The 19,077-nt window shown below is 50.0% G+C and overlaps 1 protein-coding gene across 1 annotated transcript; it reads left to right on the top strand.

The window, feature by feature from the left end:
* The first annotated feature begins 2,271 nt into the window (after positions 1 to 2,271).
* Positions 2,272 to 18,983, top strand: uggt1 (UDP-glucose glycoprotein glucosyltransferase 1). The gene is made up of 40 exons (XM_067243107.1): positions 2,272 to 2,319; positions 3,070 to 3,202; positions 3,532 to 3,611; positions 3,824 to 3,954; positions 4,035 to 4,147; positions 4,299 to 4,473; positions 4,582 to 4,678; positions 4,787 to 4,865; positions 5,034 to 5,134; positions 5,702 to 5,801; positions 6,045 to 6,105; positions 7,244 to 7,335; positions 7,497 to 7,647; positions 7,841 to 7,960; positions 8,299 to 8,384; positions 8,489 to 8,624; positions 9,222 to 9,353; positions 9,495 to 9,659; positions 9,821 to 9,941; positions 10,106 to 10,204; positions 11,061 to 11,155; positions 11,380 to 11,586; positions 11,750 to 11,881; positions 12,050 to 12,180; positions 12,393 to 12,488; positions 12,670 to 12,772; positions 12,932 to 13,011; positions 13,285 to 13,474; positions 13,574 to 13,732; positions 13,861 to 13,946; positions 14,251 to 14,335; positions 14,695 to 14,783; positions 15,551 to 15,655; positions 15,742 to 15,826; positions 15,955 to 16,137; positions 16,306 to 16,466; positions 16,741 to 16,855; positions 16,943 to 17,059; positions 17,329 to 17,479; positions 17,699 to 18,983. Exons 1-40 carry the CDS (start codon positions 2,286 to 2,288, stop codon positions 17,716 to 17,718), a joined length of 4,596 nt encoding a protein of 1,531 aa, XP_067099208.1. The 5' UTR covers positions 2,272 to 2,285; the 3' UTR covers positions 17,719 to 18,983.
* Positions 18,984 to 19,077: the final 94 nt, after the last annotated feature.

The raw sequence follows: 19,077 nt of genomic DNA, 5'->3' as shown, positions 1-19,077 counted from the left end.
CAAGGCAAGCAGAAGTGCACTGTGCGCCTTTGCAATAGATGTGTGTCCTTCTCTCCAGGACAATGGAACCCAGCTCTGGAGTGATTGTTTTGGTTCTGTCAGACCTCCATTAAAAACACTTCAGACACGCTTTGATGTGACCCCAGTCAAATGAACACATCGCTATGTAGCATTCAAGTAGCCAAAGTCTGGATTCACTGTCTTCTGGGGGAGGGGGGTGACGGTATGAATAAAACAATGCTGAAATGTGTGTGTAGAGAATCACTCCCTCTACCTCCTAACTAGTCTGTCCAGATGGGCAGCATGTGACTGTACACAGTCACTTAGAGGAACGGGAACGTCAGCGCTTTTTATTTTTCATTTTTTACCGAGATCAACCTTTTGACCTACCGCCCTGGAAGGGTTCAACCAATCTTCTAGGTCAAGAGCAAATCACATCCCCATGATATTGAGTTTCCGAGAAATATAGAGGGCACAATAAAGAACTGGATCCTCCCTGCTGGGTTGTGGAACACTGACAGACGCCAGCAGGGATCCAATCTGAGGAATCTGACAATCCCATTAAGATCTGAGCAACACTCTGTGAGTTTGTGTGGGTGTGCACATGAATACACACACATGAATGTGTTCACGCGCATGCCTGCGTGTGCGTGTGTTTAAAGGGAACTTGGGAATGTCTGGATGCTCGTAAACAGCTTGTCTACAGTAGACTTATCAAGCCCTTCATGAAGGTCTGATTCATGGTCATCCCCACATGGGCCATGAGGGCCAAACCCGGGTCATGGCCAAACACTAAATCTTAGTGTGTTAGAGTGGCAGTATATTCCTTTTATATGCAGTTGGACACACTTTAACGTGCACACACACTCATATGAACACACGTCCATGGAGGCACTGGGCCCAGTGATCATGGGTTGGGATGATGCCAAGACACACATGATGGACTGCCGAGCTCTTTCGGACAGACACACAAAATCATCTTGTTAGTCAGAGACTCGACTACAGAAATAACCAAATAACATTCCATTACAGATAACAGGCTCTCCGTCTAATTGCCTGTTTGAATAAAAAAGAAAAATAGCAGTACAAATTAGCGTAAACATGTGATCCTGCAGTATCTTAATGAAAAACCTTCCTAGTTAATGATTATGCCAAAACTAGTGTGTTCTTGTATACTGAGTGTTCTCCGTTCTGTTTGTGGTGAACTAGCTTCCTGTCCAATACCTCTTCTCACCCCCATTATGCAGACTGAAGCTGTTAATTAGCTGTGGCTCACGTGAAACGACAAAGTATATTAATATTAATGAAGGTTTAATCGAGGTCGGTTTGGTCCCCATTGAGGCTTTCAACCTCTAAAATGGCTGACGTGCAACAGTGGGTGAGAAGACGATCACACCCCAGGTATGCCATTCTGTATTTGACCCCAGAGATGACAGCCACCTCCCATAATTCATCTGGGGATGTCACCTTCCTGACAGACAAACGGGCCCTGTGGGCTGTGTGTGTGTGTGTGTGTGCCAACGTATGCGTGTGTGCGTCAGCGTGAAGGTCAGACCCAACAGGATAATTAATGGAGCAGCTCTTTTTTGATCAAATTCAATCAGGCCACTGAACTGTGGGAGTCTACCTATCCATTAAGATATGTTGCCTAGTTTAATTTCTACACAATGTGGGGAAAATGAAAAAAGTGGGTCCGATGTCCAATACTCGTCAAGAGAGTTTTGCTTCTAATCTATTCCTACATGACTGAGTGTAGTTAAACAGTTATCACTCAATTCTCCTGTGGCCTGTCCTCAAACATAATTACACGAAGGAGGTGCAGTGCAGTCTTGGTCTGCTTTAACCTGCTTGGCATAAATCATATTTATATATTCTCCTGAGCAGTAGTCTCTTTGCTGAAGTTAAACATCATTTAGTAGTGTAACTATTAGAAAATCTGATGCAAATATCAAACTGCATTCACCAGCAGTCACCGAATAAATGCCATAATTTGCAGTAGCATAAATTAAATGGAGATCCTGCTCACGTCATGCAATAGACGCCATTTTGGCTCAAAATTGGAACCTTACGAGCAAGGATGACCACAACATAGGTGTTTAATGTAATTTGCCTTAATCTCTTGTGTACTGGATTTACTGTTAATCTTGCATTCGATTAGGGACTGAGAAGCCTAGTCGAATGCGATAAGCATGTGTCTAACACAACTACGCATTTGAATTATTTTGAACTGGCAACATTGCAGTCTATCTACTACTCCCTGAAGGACCCACCCACTCCCTCAGACCATGGTTGCTGTAGGAAGTAACGAAGCCGGTTTCAGTAAGTAAAATTATATTAATTCACATGTTTGAAAACCTTCTATCATGTGTTCAAAGCTATCTTTCAAAAGCCTGGATCGTGAGTGATCTGTAAGCAAATGCACATCCCTCCAAGCACTCTGGTGCTTGCTTAGATTGCTTAGATTAGCCTATTCGTTAGTTAGCTGTTTTAGCTTGTCAGCTAGCTAGCTCAGCTGTACAGCAGAACACAGCTAAAGGAAATCGCTCTGTGATAATTGGCTCAAGCGCAGATAATGGCCTCATACCCATGTTTTTTCAAGCAAAATATTTTGATAGCCTTCTAGCTTGTCATATAGACGCATTCAATGTATTGACATTTTGTTCACGGCTTGTCATTGAAACAATCCGGATGTTGTGTCCCTGTGCTCATTGGATAGTCATCCCCTTTTTGCCACGCAAAACGCTCTAATTGGCTAAAATTTGTGAGGCTAACTTTAGTAGTAGGGTCAGCGCAGGTGCAGGATTTGAACGAGAACGACAAACGGGACTTTAGACGTTTTGCTGTTCGTGACGCACGTAACAAAGTAGTCCGACCACCTTTCTCACATGTAATCTCAAAGCGAGAGTGCAGCCTTAGTATGGTAAACTATACTATTGCCCTGCTCTTTTCCCTTCCGCATTGCATCGCCCGTGGTTTCACCATCATCACCAACGCTCTGTTGTAAATAACTACGGATCATTCCCTTCTCTTTTCTCCTTTTCCTCCCTCTTCTTTCTGCTGTGGGTGTAGTGCTGAGGATGGGGCTGCAGGCAGCCCTGCTGCTGTCACTTGTGTCCGCAGTGACTGCAGGAGGAGACTCTAAGGCTGTCACCACCACCCTCACCACCAAATGGACCTCCACACCACTGCTGCTGGAGGCCAGGTACCTGAAGCTGTTTTAATGAAGCCCTGCTGAGGCACAGGCAACCCTCTGTCCTGGTCCAGCCTGGCAACCAGCTGCTTGTGGATGGTCTTATGTTCCTGAATGAAGTCAAGTGTAATATTCTAGAATACAGCCATGCAGGGTTCATCTGCATCCCCGTCACCTGTTTATGTGAACCCACTTAGGGTTCAATGTGGGGTCAGGTGTAACAATGTTGTGCCCTCCCTTGTCACCTACTCTTGACCCCCTATCCCCTCATTTCCCTGTACTTCCAACTCTCCTCTCACTCTGCATCCCCCCCCCCCTCTCTCTCTCTATCTCTCTCTCAGTGAGTTCTTGGCTGAAGAGAGCCAAGAAAAGTTCTGGGATTTCGTGGAGGCCAACCAGGACATTGAAGGGGAACATGACGGTAACACCAGCGTTCCATAACTGTCACCACTTTCAGGTTGAAGAGTAACCCAAGTAGACAGAACTCGGTTCTATTGCCGCGTAACCATAGCCACCCAGTGTCAGGATGCCCATGCAAGCCGGGACACGAAAGAGTCCCTCGGTCTCAGTTCACCACTTTAGGACAGAGTCGCGGACGGTTGATCTAAGATGGCGGTCTCTCCCTGTGAGCAGATACGGAACAGGCCTACTATGATCTTATTGTGAAGAGAGCCAGCGCTGTGCTCAGCCCCGTCCAGGTCAACATGCTGAAGTTTGCCCTCTCCCTACGAGCCTACTCCTCCACAGTGCACTCCTTCCAACAGGTACGAGGACTCTGGTGTGTGTATGTGTCAGTGTGTGTGTGTGTGTGTGTAACCCGCCTGTCTCCTGCGTGCTCCCCTAGATAGCGTCCAACGAGCCTCCGCCCGGCGGCTGCTCGGCGTTCTTCAGCGTCCACGGAGAGAAGGCGTGTGACGCGGCGGGCCTGGCCGCTCTGCTGGAGACTGCACCGGCACGGTACCCGCCCACGCCCCTCGCTCTCCATCCCACGCACACTCTCACAGACCAAGGCCTCCGTTTGCCCGTGAAGGAGCTGCCTGCTTTCATGCGAAAGTCCGACCAACATCCTCTTCTTCCCTCCTCTTCTTCCGTCTCGTCTTTCCTTCAGTCCCAAGCCCTACCTCTTCAAAGGCGACCACAAGTTCCCCGGGTCGAACCCCGAAGCTCCGGTGGTCATCCTGTACGCCGAGATCGGGAAGCGAGAGTTCCCAGGCTTTCATCAGCTGATGCTGTCCAAGGCCAACAAAGGCCTGGTGACATACGTCCTCCGCCACTACCTGGCGGTGAGAACAGAAACACACAGAAACACACACACTTTGCCCATTAGTATCGATACAGACATTTCAACTGCATGTTCACACACTGTGTCCCCCTCTCTCGCTCCCTCCCAGTCTCCTAGCAACAGCAGAGTTTATCTGTCAGGGTATGGTGTGGAGCTGGCCATCAAAAACCAGGAATACAAAGCCAAGGACGACACCCAGGTCCAAGGTACACACACACACAGAGAAGGACATATACTGTAAATTGATAGCCACACTTCTATGCAAGTCTAGAGTAAGTATAGTCGTGATGTCTGACTGGCTGCTGTGTTTCCAGGAGCCGAGGTGAACGCCACAGTGTTTGGAGAGAACGACCCCGTGGACGAGGTCCAGGGGTTTCTGTTTGGCAAACTCAAGTGAGCGACCTGGTACCCTCCCCTCTGTAGATGCGCTCTGGAGGAAAAAACGATCCAAATAAATACCAAGACCAATAACGCCTTATTTTGTCTTTGGTCCTCTCCTCTTCTGTTTTTCCCTCCCTCCTTCCGTACACCCCCCCCCCCCCCCCCTCTCTCCCCTTCCAGGACCCTGTACCCAGAGCTGAAGGAACAGCTGAAGGAGCTGAGGAAGCACCTGGTGGAGAGCACCAATGAGATGGCTCCGCTCAAGGTCTGGCAGATGCAAGGTGGGCGCCGCCTCCATGCCCCTCCCCCTGGCCCCCGGCCAGCTCCCCAGTGTTCCGTAAACGCCGACGCGGCGTTTCGGCAACCTCCATCATTTAAGCATTTAAAAAAAATATATATATACTAAATGTAAATGTAAGCTCAAATGGGAGAATATTAGCGCTGTCTCTTGGAGATTCTGTAAGTGGAGAGTGCCGGGCTGGGCTCCAGCTGGACTGGAGAGCGAGAGATGCAGCGTGAGGAAGAGCAGTGGCAGGCTGGCCAGTGGGAGTCTGTCTGTCGGACTGGAACTCCTCGGGGTCTCATTAGCCGTGTGTTGTTGACACGGAGGGAGACCCCTAGGGGCCGAGGAGCGTCGCTGCAGCCCCCCACACTGAAGACGCAGCACGCCCAGACCAAACAAAGATTTATTTATGTCTCCCCCCTCCCTCTTGTTCCCTCTCGCTTTCTCCCACCCTCGCTCTCTCACACTCTCAATTTTTCTCTCTGCCCCCCCCCCCCCTCTATCTCTCCATCGCCCCTCTTCTTTCTACCCCACCCCCGCCCCCCATCTCCTCCCTCCATCTCAGATCTCAGTTTCCAGACAGCAGCTCGTATCCTGGCAGCTCCCTCCTCTGACGCTCTTCATGTCATGAGAGACCTGAGTCAGAATTTTCCCACTAAAGCCAGGTACCGAGGATACACACACACACACATATGTACAAACACACACACACATATGTACAAACACACACACACATATGTACAAACACACACACACATATGTACATACACACACACACACACACATATGTACATACACACACACACGCATATGTACATACACACACACACACACACACGTACACACACACACACACATATGTACACACACACACAAACTAATGGTGATGTCTGTCCCATTCCCCTCAGGTCCATCACCCATACAGTGGTTAACTCTGAGATTCGCAGAGAGATAGGGGAAAACCAGAAGGTAGGAGTCCAGCCTTCTCATCCACCCAGCCTGCTGTCACACGGAGGGGGGGGGGGGGGGAACATTTCACAAAAACCTCTCTCTCTCTCTAGACCAAGTTCCCTTGTTTTTTCCTGTTATCTCCCTCTTTTAAATTCCCTCTCTTCATTTCTCTCGTCCGTCTGTCTGGGGGTTTTATCAGAGAAGGTAGTTGTTTTGGAGCAGCTTTAGGAGCGTGTTGAGACTGGAGCGTGAGAGGGAAGCCGAGGCTAACAGCAGCCCCCACAGTGTGACGCTCAGACCAAATCCAATATAACCGCACACACACAACGGAGAATAGATTGTGTAATTATGTCCTACGACCACGTCGCTTGTCTCTCTGCTGCTGCCTCTGAGAAATAACGATACGCCAGAATCATTTTCCCTCCCCCCCCCCCCACACACATTTTCTTTTTTCTTTTTGAAAATGTTCTTTCCTCCCTCATCCTTTTGTGATGAATTGTAAACAACACCTGGAATGAAAAGAAATCTTGTTTCAATATTTTCTCTCTGGCCCCGCTCTGCTAATGGAATGAGCAATCACTCTTTTGTTGACGCTCTTTCCCTCCCTCCCCCTCTCCCCCGTCTCTCCTCCCTCTCTCTCCGATCGGAGTCGTCAGAGCACGCGTTATCTTGGCGTACAGGCGGGAACGACCAGCGAAAATGTTCTAATTACAGAGTTATAGAATCAGGCGGTGTTTAGTTGTTTCAGCACTAGGAGCTGATTATTGATTGAGACGCAAAACACACACACACACACCCACACAGCCCGACAGGCCCACTTTAAGTCGGAGGCACAATATTTGTGTTAATCATGTCTGTGTGTAATTGCAGGGTCTGAAGTATGATTAATCTGATGACTTTGTCTTTCTGTAATGAGATTTGACTGCGCCAAATGACTTTGAAAACACACACACACGCGCACGTTATAATGAGATTTGCTTACTGGGAGTTTGATGATTTGTTTAGACAGACTAGCAGAGCGAGGCTTGTTGTTAAACATTACCCCATCGTGGCGTTGTTTGACTTTGTCCACAATCCTTTAGTGAAACGGCAGATTGGGGGGTGTGCTCTGTGTGCTGATGCTGCCCCTGCTGAATGTGGGCGCTCTGTCTCTTAGTTCTTTAAAGGGACTTTGGGACTGCAGCCTGGAGAATCGGCCTTCTTCATCAACGGCCTCCACATCGACCTGGACACGCAGGACATCTTCAGGTATGCTCGAACACACACACACACACACAACAGCCGGCCTCGCACATAAATAACTCGCCGATCAATACTCACATTCCCACTCGTTGACCTGGAGAGGAAACACGTCCTCAGGCACACGCTCACACGCTCACTCAGGATGTGGTGTTGTCTGGTCCCCGCAGTGTGTTTGAGGTGCTGCGTAGCGAGGCCCGGGTGATGGAGGGGCTGCGCTCGCTGCACATAGACACGCCCTACATCCACGACATCCTCCGGCTCAACGTCCAGCCCTCGGACTCCGACTACGCCGTGGACATCCGCAGCCCTGCCATCAACGTAAGGCACACACACACACACACACACGCTCAGACAGTGATGCTGCCATCAGTGTACAACACAGACACACAATCTCAGCTGACTCTATGGCGGACACATCCATGCCCTCAGCAAATGACTTGGTTGTCCTGTCTCCATCGCCCTCTCTCTCTGTCTCTCTCTCTCTCTCTCCATTTCTCACTCTAATCCTCAGTGGATTAATAATCTGGAGATAGATGGCAGATACAGCTCATGGCCGTACAACGTCCAAGAGCTTCTCAGACCCACCTTCCCTGGAGTCATCAGGCAGATCCGCAAGAACTTCCACAACCTGGTGAGCTTCTGCTTCTCTCTCCTGTTGCCCTGCCTCTCTCTCCTGGTGCCCTGCTTCTCTCTCCTGGTGCCCTGCTTCTCTCTCCTGGTACCCTGTCTCTCTCTCCTGGTGCCCTGCTTCTCTCTCCTGGTGCCCTGCCTCTCTCTCCTGGTGCCCTGCCTCTCTCTCCTGGTGCCCTGCCTCTCTCTCCTGGTGCCCTGCCTCTCTCTCCTGGTGCCCTGCCTCTCTCTCCTGGTGCCCTGCCTCTCTCTCCTGGTGCCCTGCCTCTCTCTCCTGTCGCCCTGCTCGGAAACACCCAAACGGCAAAGGACAGTCCTTAATGTGTGTGTGTGTTTTAGGTTATCATCTTGGACCCAACCCACGAGAACTCGGCGGAACTCTTGAGTGTTGCCGAAATGTTCTACAGCAACAACATCCCTCTCAGGTGTGTGTGTGCGCGCTGTGCGCTGGTACGCCTGTATGGAGGACCTTTGTGTGTAGGTGTTTGTGTGTGTAACCTCACCACGCGCGTGTGTGTGTGTGTTGCAGGATAGGCCTGGTGTTTGTGGTGTCTGACGGGGACGACATCGACGGCATGCAGGACGCGGGCGTGGCCGTGCTCCGAGCCTTCAACTACATCTCTGACGAGGTGGACAACCAGAGCGCCTTCGACGCCATCATATCTGTAAGTCCACCAATCAGAACCACCTATTTGCTACTGACTCCTTACAGGCACTAACTCCATAGACACACTGAACATGTCTCTGTTAGTATCTCTTCTATAGTGATATGAATGTGCAATATTGTTGAAATGAGTTGGTTGTCCCTGTGTTGTATTAATGTTTACTGTAGTGATATGTTTGTGTCATGTTCTAACTTGAAGCTGTGTTCCTGCTGTAGATATAGTGATATGTATGTGTCATGTTCTAACTTGAAGCCGTTGCTCCTGCTGTAGATATAGTGATATGTTTGTGTCATGTTCTAACTTGAAGCCGTTGCTCCTGCTGTAGATATAGTGATATGTATGTGTCATGTTCTAACTTGAAGCCGTTGCTCCTGCTGTAGATATAGTGATATGTTTGTGTCATGTTCTAACTTGAAGCCGTGCTCCTGCTGTAGATATAGTGATATGTATGTGTCATGTTCTAACTTGAAGCCGTTGCTCCTGCTGTAGATATAGTGATATGTATGTGTCATGTTCTAACTTGAAGCCGTGCTCCTGCTGTAGATATAGTGATATGTATGTGTCATGTTCTAACTTGAAGCCGTGCTCCTGCTGTAGATGTTTAACCGCGTGTCCAGCGGGGGCAGCCTGGCTGTGGGGGACGTGGTGAAGGTGCTGGAGAAGAGGTTCCCCTACGTGGAGGTCAGCAGCATCCTGGGAGCCGACTCCAGCTACGACACCAACAGGAAGGTGAGACACGGCGCCACGACGACACTTCCTGCCGCGCGCCGCCCCGTCGGAGTCACGTGATCCGACTCGCACCGAGGTCCCTGTGTTGCCGCTGTGGAGGAAGAGCTAGCATGGCGGAGGTGTGTGTTTTTTTCTCCCCAGGAGGCGCGTGGTTACTACCAGCAGACGGGGGTGGGGCCGTTGCCCGTGGTGATGTACAACGGGATGCCCTACCAACGGGAACAGCTGGACCCCGATGAGCTGGAGACGGTTACCATGCACAAGATCTTGGAGACCACCTCTTTCTACCAGAGAGCTGTCTACCTGGTGAGTTCTACACACATACGAACACACACACCTCCCTCTTTCAGAGAGCTTGTCTACCTGGTAGCTTGTACACACACACACATACATACACACCTCTTTCTTCTAGAGAGTTCTTTGCAGGTAGGTACAAACAGATCCCCTGTGTCCATGCCTGTTCCCAGGGTGAGCTGGCCAGTGACCATGACGTGGTGGACTTCATCATGAACCAGGCCAACGTGGTCCCCCGCATCAACTCCAGAGTCCTCTCCACCAGCAGGACATACCTGGACCTGTCTGACACCAGTGAGCTCACACACACACAGTCTCTTTCACACACACAACACAGACACACGCACACATTTGGCTCCCCTGTGTCATCTTTCGAACATGTCTACCAGCTTTACAGACAACGCCGACACACAGTCACACGCCCTGGTGTCTCTCTCTCTCTCTCTCTCTCTGCATAGATAACCACTTTGTGGACGCCTACGCCCGTTTCCTGTTCCTGGACACCAAAGAGAAGAGCACGGCCGTGGCTAACAGCATGAACTACATGACCAAGAAAGGTAGACAGAGAGACGGCAGGATTAGGGGCATTCCGGGCCCGTCTCGTGATCAGAGGGGTTTCTGGCAGCCGAGTGCGTCTGATCTCTGAGACTCTGGGAGATGTTACGTGGGGGGTGGAGGGGGGGGGAGGATTACGTTTTAATACCGGTTCTCCTTCCCTCTGAATCCTTCCCTCTCTTTCTTTCCTTCTCTCGGTCTCTTCCTCCCTTTTGTTCCCGTGTGTCAGGGATGGCGCATACCACTGGACATGGTAATCCCTCCTTTCTTCCTTCTTTCCTTCCTTCCTTCCTTCCTTCCTTCCTTCCTTCCTTCCTTCTCTCTCTCTCTCTCTGTCTCTCGCGCTCTCTCTCGCTCTCTCTCTCTCTACACACAGTTTTTATTCGATTATTCTGATGGTTATTCTGATTTCTACCCCTGTCCTGCTTTCTTTTCTTGGTGTTGTTTTCTTTCTGTGCATGTCATTTGTTCCCTCTCTCTGTGTATGTCTCTCTCTCCTCCATCTGAGTGGAAGTAGCTGACTGTATTCTGCTTATACGTGTAGCATTACATAAACGAGCTCTCATCGCAAGGCCATCATGTCCAGCTAGCTACATTCCCTACTTACAGTCCTAGTGAAGGTTTGTTTGGCTCTGGTGCAGTTTACGTTCAACGTGTCCACCTAACAAAGCCCTGTCACGTTCAGAGGTGTTGATTGGTTGGCTTCTCCGACGCAAGACAGGAAGGAGACTCTTCTTCTCTCCCTCCCGTCGTTCCTCACTTGTCACTTGATTCAGAGTTTTTACGGTTCTTGATAGTGTTGAGAGTTTTCCAGTCTTCTGAGCCCATCTCCTCCCCCTCTCTCTCTGGTTGGGTTAGATGATGGCTACATCCGTCCAGTCACGTTCTGGGTGGTGGGAGACTTTGACCAGCCGTCTGGACGCCTGCTCCTGTACGACGCCATCCGACACATGGTACTCCCCGAGCACTCGCATTGGTCAAGGCCTTCTATTGAATACAATAACATACAAAACAGATTGTTAGATTGCCTCAGATTAGATTTGTATTTACATTTTCTTTACTATACTTCTAGATATCTTAGTTGAAATGAACATAGAAAACCTCTAATCATGAATCTAAACCATGACAACCTTCCCTAATCTCCCCCCCCCCCCCCCCACACCCACTCCTCCGTCAGAAAACCAGTAACAGTGTCCGCCTGGGCATGATCAACAACCCGTCGGCCGGCCCGTCCAGCGAGGGCAGCCGCGTGGCGCGGGCCATGTGGGCCACCATGCAGACGCAGACCGCCAACAACGCCAAGAACTTCATCACCAAGCTGACCAAGGAGGACACGGCTGCGGCGCTGGAGAGCGGCGCCGACGTGACGGACTTCGCCGTGGGGGTGAGCGAGCGCAGCCCGACACGCCCCTCGGGCCTAGTCCCAGATGATCGCCGCGACGACCGTCCGTTGGATCTTAGTGTGGCGTTATTACTTGGTCGAGTCCAGCTCGTCCGTTTGACTGGAGTTTTCATGGCTGTCTTTCATGGCTCTCTCCTATGTCTAGGGTATGGATGTGCCGTTGTTTAAAAGTGCGTATGAGGGCCCGAACGTGGACTTCCTGCTATCCCACGCTGCCTACTGTCGAGATGTACTCAAACTGAAGAAGGGCCAGAGGGCGGTCATCAGCAACGGAAGGGTGAGTCTCTCTCTCTCTTTCTTTCTCTCTCTCTCTCTCTCTCTCTCTCTCTCTCTCTCTCTCTCTCTCTCTCTCTCTCTCTCTCTCTCTCTTTCTCACACACTCTCACACACACACACCTTCAGCCTTTTGGTAAATCCTAAACTCCACCTCTCACCTTGCTTGCAGATCATTGGTCCACTGGATGACGAGGAGGTTTTTAACCAGGATGACTTCCTCCTATTGGAGAGCATCATTCTTAAGACATCCGGAGAGCGAATCAAAGACAAAGTCGAGCAGTTTGGGGTGGAGGAAGACAGGTAATGTTTTGTTTTTTTTACCTGTCAATTATTTGAATGTCTTAATATTCAAATAAATAAACAGGGTCCATACAACACATTTCCTGTTTAGGAAAGTCATGTTTTAGTAAGATTTTCTTTAAATGTGTTAAAGCTGTTTTGCAAGTTCCCTCAGTTTACAAATGGGTGTTTATGTGCTTGCTTGTGTGTGTGTGTGTTTGTGTGTGTGTTAGGGCCAGTGACTTGGTGATGAAGGTGGATTCCCTGCTGTCATCCCAGCCCAAAGGAGAAGCCAGGATGGATCATTCCTTCTCAGACGACCGCTACAGGTACAACACCAAACTACCCATGATGCTTTACCTTTCAAACCTGAAACCCTGGGGCCTCAATTACACATAGACCTGAGGTTGAGCTGGACCATTAGCAGCAAATCAGGAGCCTCATCATATTCCTCATCACTTCCTGTTTGTTATGCATCAATCCGCTTGGTGATTGGTTGTTTCCCTGCAGTGCTGTGAAGATCCGGCCCAAGGAAGGGGAGGTGTACTTTGACATCGTAGCCGTGGTTGACCCAGTTACCCGGGAGGCCCAGAAACTTGCTCCTCTCCTATTGGTGAGTTGAAAGCTACCTTATTTTTGGGTTGGTTGGGGCACATTCAATCAAGGTCAATGAAGCGTTCTCTCAGTACCGCCGGGCAACAAGAAGCTTTTCCTGAGTGAAGGATCCTCTTGTCTTGCTTGACCGTCCCTCCTCTCTGTTCCTGACTCCCAGGTGTTGACGCAGCTGGTGAACGTCAACCTGCGTGTCTTCATGAACTGTCAGTCCAAGCTGTCAGACCTGCCACTCAAAAGGTGAACACACCTGCCACCACTACATCTTCTCATCCATTAAACCCGTGTCCATCCATCCATTTAACATTCAATATTGTGTTATTCACAATATAACCATTATTTATATGAATGTTGCCTTCAGGCGCATTACAGTAAATGATGTCGAACGTTGCATTAGCTTGTCATTATTTAACACCATAAATTAGCATTATAGATTCGTTTTAATCATTATAAATGCTACAATTTTCAAATTGGAGACCTGTCTGATATGGAGAAGTGCTTCTTCTTCTCTAGTTTCTACCGCTACGTGCTGGAGCCTGAGGTGGGGTTCCAGGCGGACGGCAGCATGTCTCCAGGCCCCATGGCCAGGTTCCTGGACATGCCCCACGACCCCCTCTTCACCCTCAACATCAACACCCCCGAGAGCTGGATGGTGGAGTCCGTCAGGACACGCTACGACCTGGACAACATCTACCTGGAGGAGGTGTGTGTGCCCTACCTGCTGTGGTTGGTGTGTGTGTGTGTGTGTGTGTGCAGGTTTGTAAGGACGTGTGTCTAAACCCTGTGTGTGTGTGTGTTGCAGGTGGAGAACATGGTGGCGGCAGAGTACGAGTTGGAGCACCTGCTCCTGGAGGGGCACTGTTTCGACGTGAGCACGGGCCAGCCCCCGCGAGGCCTGCAGTTCACCCTGGGGACCGCCTCCAATCCCGTCATCATGGACACCATCGTCATGGCCAACCTGGTCGGTGACAGCCCCCTTCCGCTGACCGCCTGACCAATGACCTTTGACCCCTGCTCAGGCCTGAAAGTGAGGCTGTTGCGGGGACCTGAGCAGGTGTGAATGGGAACTCTCTCTCTCTCTCTGTGCAGGGCTACTTCCAGCTGAAGGCCAACCCTGGAGCCTGGGTCCTCAAGTTGAGGAAAGGGCGCTCCGATGAAATCTACAAGATCTACAGGTGAGACGCTCCCTACCGTCCGTCCCTCCCTCTCCCATCCATCCACTCCTTCCTCCATTCCTCCGTCCCATTTATCCCTCCCTCTATCCATCCATCTCATCAGCAATGGAGCTTTGAAATGTGTACACTGTGTGTTGATTCCTCAAATCTATAATTAATCTTTTATTTTTTTATTTTTTTTACCCTCCCCTTTATTTCTCTCACACTTTCTCTTTCTCTGTCACACTTTCTCTCTCTCTTTCTGCCTCATTCACACACAACCCCCCCCCCCCACACACACACACACACACACACACACACACAGTCACGAAGGCACAGACTCCCAGGCCGACTCGGACGACCTGATCGTGGTGCTGAACAACTTCAAGAGCAGGATCATCAAAGTGAAGGTAAGCTGTGATTGGCTGGAGAGATATAGCTCCGTAAATGAGATGGACGAGTAAGGGATGATGGTGTCTGGAGAATAAAGCTGACAACGTCCTCCTTGAAGTCAACCAGCGTGGGAGAGACAGAGAGAGAGGAAGACAGAGAGGGGGGAGACACAGAGAGAGCGCGAGAGAGAGCGCGAGAGAGAGCGCGAGAGAGAGCGAGAGAGAGCGAGAGAGAGCGAGAGAGCGAGAGCAGCTGTTGCCTTTGTCCTCTGGTGAAGTTCAGACATCCTTTTCAGAGCCGTCAATGATGAACTGATTGATGGGCAGATAGACAGACGTGTGTCTGTGTGTGTGTGTGTGTGTGTGTGTGTGTCCAGGTCCAGAAGAAGCCAGAGATGCTGAACGAGGAGCTTCTGAGCGACGGGTCCCAGGAGAACGACTCAGGCTTCTGGGAGTCCCTCACCAGGTAGGCCTGCAGCTCCACTCCTCATCAGCTCTCCATCTGGCCATCTGCCTCCCACCTCTCTCTCTCTCCTATCTCTCTCTCTCCTATCCTTTTTGTTTGTTTGTTTGTCTTCCGTCCCATCCATCCAGTCCTCCCTCCATCTGCTCGTCTGTTTATCCATCTGGCCCTCCTCTGCACCTGCTTTCTGTTTCCAAAGCTTCCTCAAAATATTGTCTTTGTGGATGGCTGTACTGGTCTCTCCATCTCTCTCCCTCTCTCTCTCCGTTGTCTTCATCTTTTCTCCCGTCGCTCTCTCTTTTCCCGTCCATCTTCCTTGTCTCTCTGTCTGCCAGCTTTTCTCTTTGGCGCGTCGAATCGGTTATGTTTTGTTTGTGTGTTGAAATCTGTGTTTCAACTCGAGACGGGAAGGTGTCAACAGTGAGGGTTGTGGAAGACAGTGTGTGTGTGTGTGTGTCAGGCTGGCTGTTTGGCTGGCTGCCGGGCCTGGATGAGTACAAGGACAGTAGATGTAGTGAAGTGGGACTGGAGCACTCACCAGCAGCCACAGTTTATGCCTCTGGGCATGAAGTGAAATACAAAGAACATCGTGCCTGTTGACTATGCCAGCGGGATTGTAGTCTGAGAAATGACATCACACTCTGACAGTAACATCAAAGTCTGTCATCCCCATCTCTAACCGTAGGGTTTTTTCCCCCCCTTCTCTTTCTCCCTCCTGTCTCTCTACCTGTCTCTCTTCCTTTCTCCCTCCTGTCTCTCTGCCATCTCAGGGGGTTCACAGGCGGGGTGAAGACGGAAGAGTCAAAGCCAGAGAAGGACGATGTCATCAACATCTTCTCGTTGGCGTCGGGACACCTGTACGAGCGGTTCCTGAGGTAAGCGTGTGTGTGTGTGTGTGCGTGCGTGTTTTGTTCATGAAGATTTGCTGACATCAGAGGCTAACATCATGTCCCCTTCTCAGGATCATGATGCTGTCTGTGTTGAAGAACACCAAAACTCCTGTCAAGTTCTGGTTCCTCAAGAACTATCTGTCCCCTGCATTTAAGGTACACACACACACACACACACACTCCCCAACCTCCCTTTTCATAACTGTCATTACCGGAAGATGGTCCACATACAGTATGTTCTCATTCTATACCTCTGTGTGTGTGTGTGTCCTGGTCCCGTGCAGGAGTTCATCCCTCACATGGCGGAGCAGTATGGCTTCCAGTATGAGCTGGTCCAGTACAAGTGGCCGCGCTGGCTCCACCAGCAGACGGAGAAGCAGAGGATCATCTGGGGCTACAAGATCCTCTTCCTGGATGTGCTCTTCCCCCTCGCCGTGGACAAGTTCTTGTTCGTGGATGCCGACCAGGTCTCTCTCTCTCTGCCACGCACACACACAGACACACACATATAGAGACATACCCAAACACCTCTTCTTTCAGCCGGCTCGTATCTTGTCTGTACCGACAAGCAGACCCTCCTGTCTGCTTGCTTGTCTGAAGGCTCTACTGACACTCCCCTCCCCTCCCCTCACCAGATTGTGCGTACAGACCTGAAGGAGCTGAGGGACTTTGACCTGGAGGGGGCGCCCTACGGCTACACCCCCTTCTGTGAGAGCAGGAGAGAGATGGACGGCTACCGCTTCTGGAAGTCGGGCTACTGGGCCAGCCACCTGGCCGGACGCAAGTACCACATCAGGTACGGACCCGACTGGGAGCACATTACTGCAGAACCGGACAATTAGAACAGTAGTACAAGACTGGTTAGGACAATTAGAGCATTAGTACAGAACCGGACTTGTTAGGACAATTAGAACATTAGTGAAGAACAGAGCTAATTAGGACCAGTAGAATACTAGTACAGAACAGGACTGGTAAAGACTGTGTGTGCGTTGTCCTGCATGGTTGTCAAGTTCCATAATCCAAACATCATTTGCTGACATCCTCGACCTCTCCTCCCCCCCCCCCCACAGTGCTCTGTATGTGGTGGACTTGAAGAAGTTCCGTAAGATAGCAGCAGGAGACCGTCTCCGAGGGCAGTATCAGGGGCTCAGCCAGGACCCCAACAGCCTGTCCAACCTCGACCAGGTCTGTGTGTGTGTGTGTATGAATGTGCTATGCTCATTCTGTAAGCTTTGCACATGCTGCTAACCCCCCCCCCCCATATGTGTTCAGGATCTGCCCAACAACATGATCCACCAGGTGCCCATCAAGTCTCTCCCTCAGGAGTGGCTGTGGTGTGAGACCTGGTGTGACGACTCCTCCAAGAAGAAGGCCAAGACTATAGACCTGGTAGGCTGTGTGTGTGGGTGTATCTGTGTGTGTGGGTGTATTTCTGTGTGTGTGTGGGTGCGTGCGTGTGTGGGTGTATCTCTGTGTGTGTATCTTTGGAGATTCGTGATTTGTCGACAAAGTCTTTGCTGACAGTGTTTTTAGCCTGTAGCTAGTCATTTGTGTCCAGTAGAGAGAAAAATTGATGAGAGAGGGATATTGTGTCCAGGGAGTGTGTGTGTGTGTGTGCGCGCGCGTGTGTGTGTGTTGATGGCCCCTGTCCTCTGCAGTGTAACAACCCCAGGACCAAGGAGCCTAAGCTGCAGGCAGCAGTGCGCATCGTTGCAGAGTGGAGCGACCTGGACCAGGAGATCAAACGACTGCAGACCAGACTACAGGAGAGAGCAGCAAGCAGCCCCACAGCACCGCAGGACAACACAGGTACACACACACACAGTTACACACACAGGTACACACACACACCATTTAATCATCCTTTGAGGGCAGAATGTTCCAGGTACACCCCAATACCATAATCTAACCAATTAATTAGACTGTGTATGTATATATATATTCATACATTACGATAATCATCGCTCTCTCTACCTCCCCCCTCTGTCTTGGCCCCTCTCTCTCCCCCTCCCTCCCTGTCCTCCTCAGACCCTCATACTGAGCTGTGAGGCTGCCCGCAGCAGTGAGGAGGGAGGAAGAGACTCTGTTTAAAGAGTCCGCTCTGCGAAGAGACTCCTCTCCCCCTGGACCCGAAGACTCACCGGCCGCCCAGCGACGCTCGCAAAAACATCCCCCCCCCCCCTCTTCCTGTTTCTCTTTATTCTGTTCTTCTTACTTGGTGTGGTTAGGTAGGGGCCGGGCTAACGAGAGAGAGGCGGTTGGTTTAGTGTGTGTGTGTGCGTGTGCACGTGTCTTTCCACGGGTGTGTGGATGAAAGAGTGTGTGTGTGTATTGATGTTGCAGTCAGTTTGTGTAATAAATCACGATTAAGGGATATTTTCCTCGCCGATATCAGCCCCCCTCAAATCATGTTTGCACTGATTGGAAACTGTGTCAGGCTGTGCAGTCAAAAGGGAACACCAGAGAGATGTCTCCATGAACCCCCTGGTTCAAAACCAATGTTTGTGGGGAGCGGGGCCAGAGCCCATTCCATTTAGATTCAGCACATCCTATACTGTGTCATGACTGAAAATAAACAATACCTTTTTGACCGTTTTTGGCTTCCAACTTTCAGCTGAGTAGATCCAGGTGGACCTGAGCACATATGAAGTCAGTGGTACAAGGTTTCTGCCGTAGTTGTACTGAGAATGGGGCCCGCATGTGTTAGCTCAAGTGTCAGACGAGGGCAGTCTGTTCCATGAGACAAGCTCTCACTGCACAGTGCAACAACTCAGGGATAGATTTTCTAGGGCCATGGTGGGGGAAATGCCCAATTACAGCTTTATTTAGCCAGACTGACCACATTATCTTTAGGATAGCTACTGTATCTCATGTATGAATTCATGTTTTGTGGAAAGATTGATGTCGATTATGACGTGCATGTCATAAGTAAGGCTGCTGACATCCCTCCAGGCATTTTAAAGGGGTTCCCAATACCCAATTCTTTTTCAGAAACAAAATGATTTGTAGTAAACTGTTAATTTGTATGGCCTTACTCTGTTCACTGGTAAATTGGAATTGATTGAATACTTTATTTGTTGAGTTTATTGGCTTGTTCAATAATCTGTAGATCCTTATGTGAAACCTTTGCTAGAATGTTCTCCCTTTACCCAGGGTCAGGTTATGTTCACTGCCGTGGGTGGGAGGGGCTCCAGTGTCAAACTTTCTCATCACCAAGCACTGCTGTTTCTGTTTCTCTGTTTCGGTTAGATGTTCATTGTTGGAAATCAATACTTTTTAATAAAACAAATACCAGGCACGGGTAGTTTAGTAATTACATGGTTTTGTGGTCTTCTCTTCACTCTTTTATCCCAAGTAAAGTACAAAAAGAAGTCTGAAGCTATGCGTCTATACAGGGTTCCTGCAGG

This window comes from Osmerus mordax, chromosome 9, assembly GCF_038355195.1.
Source record: "Osmerus mordax isolate fOsmMor3 chromosome 9, fOsmMor3.pri, whole genome shotgun sequence".
In the NCBI taxonomy this organism is placed as follows: Eukaryota; Metazoa; Chordata; class Actinopteri; order Osmeriformes; family Osmeridae; genus Osmerus; species Osmerus mordax.
This window is presented reverse-complemented; position numbering and strand designations above follow the sequence as displayed.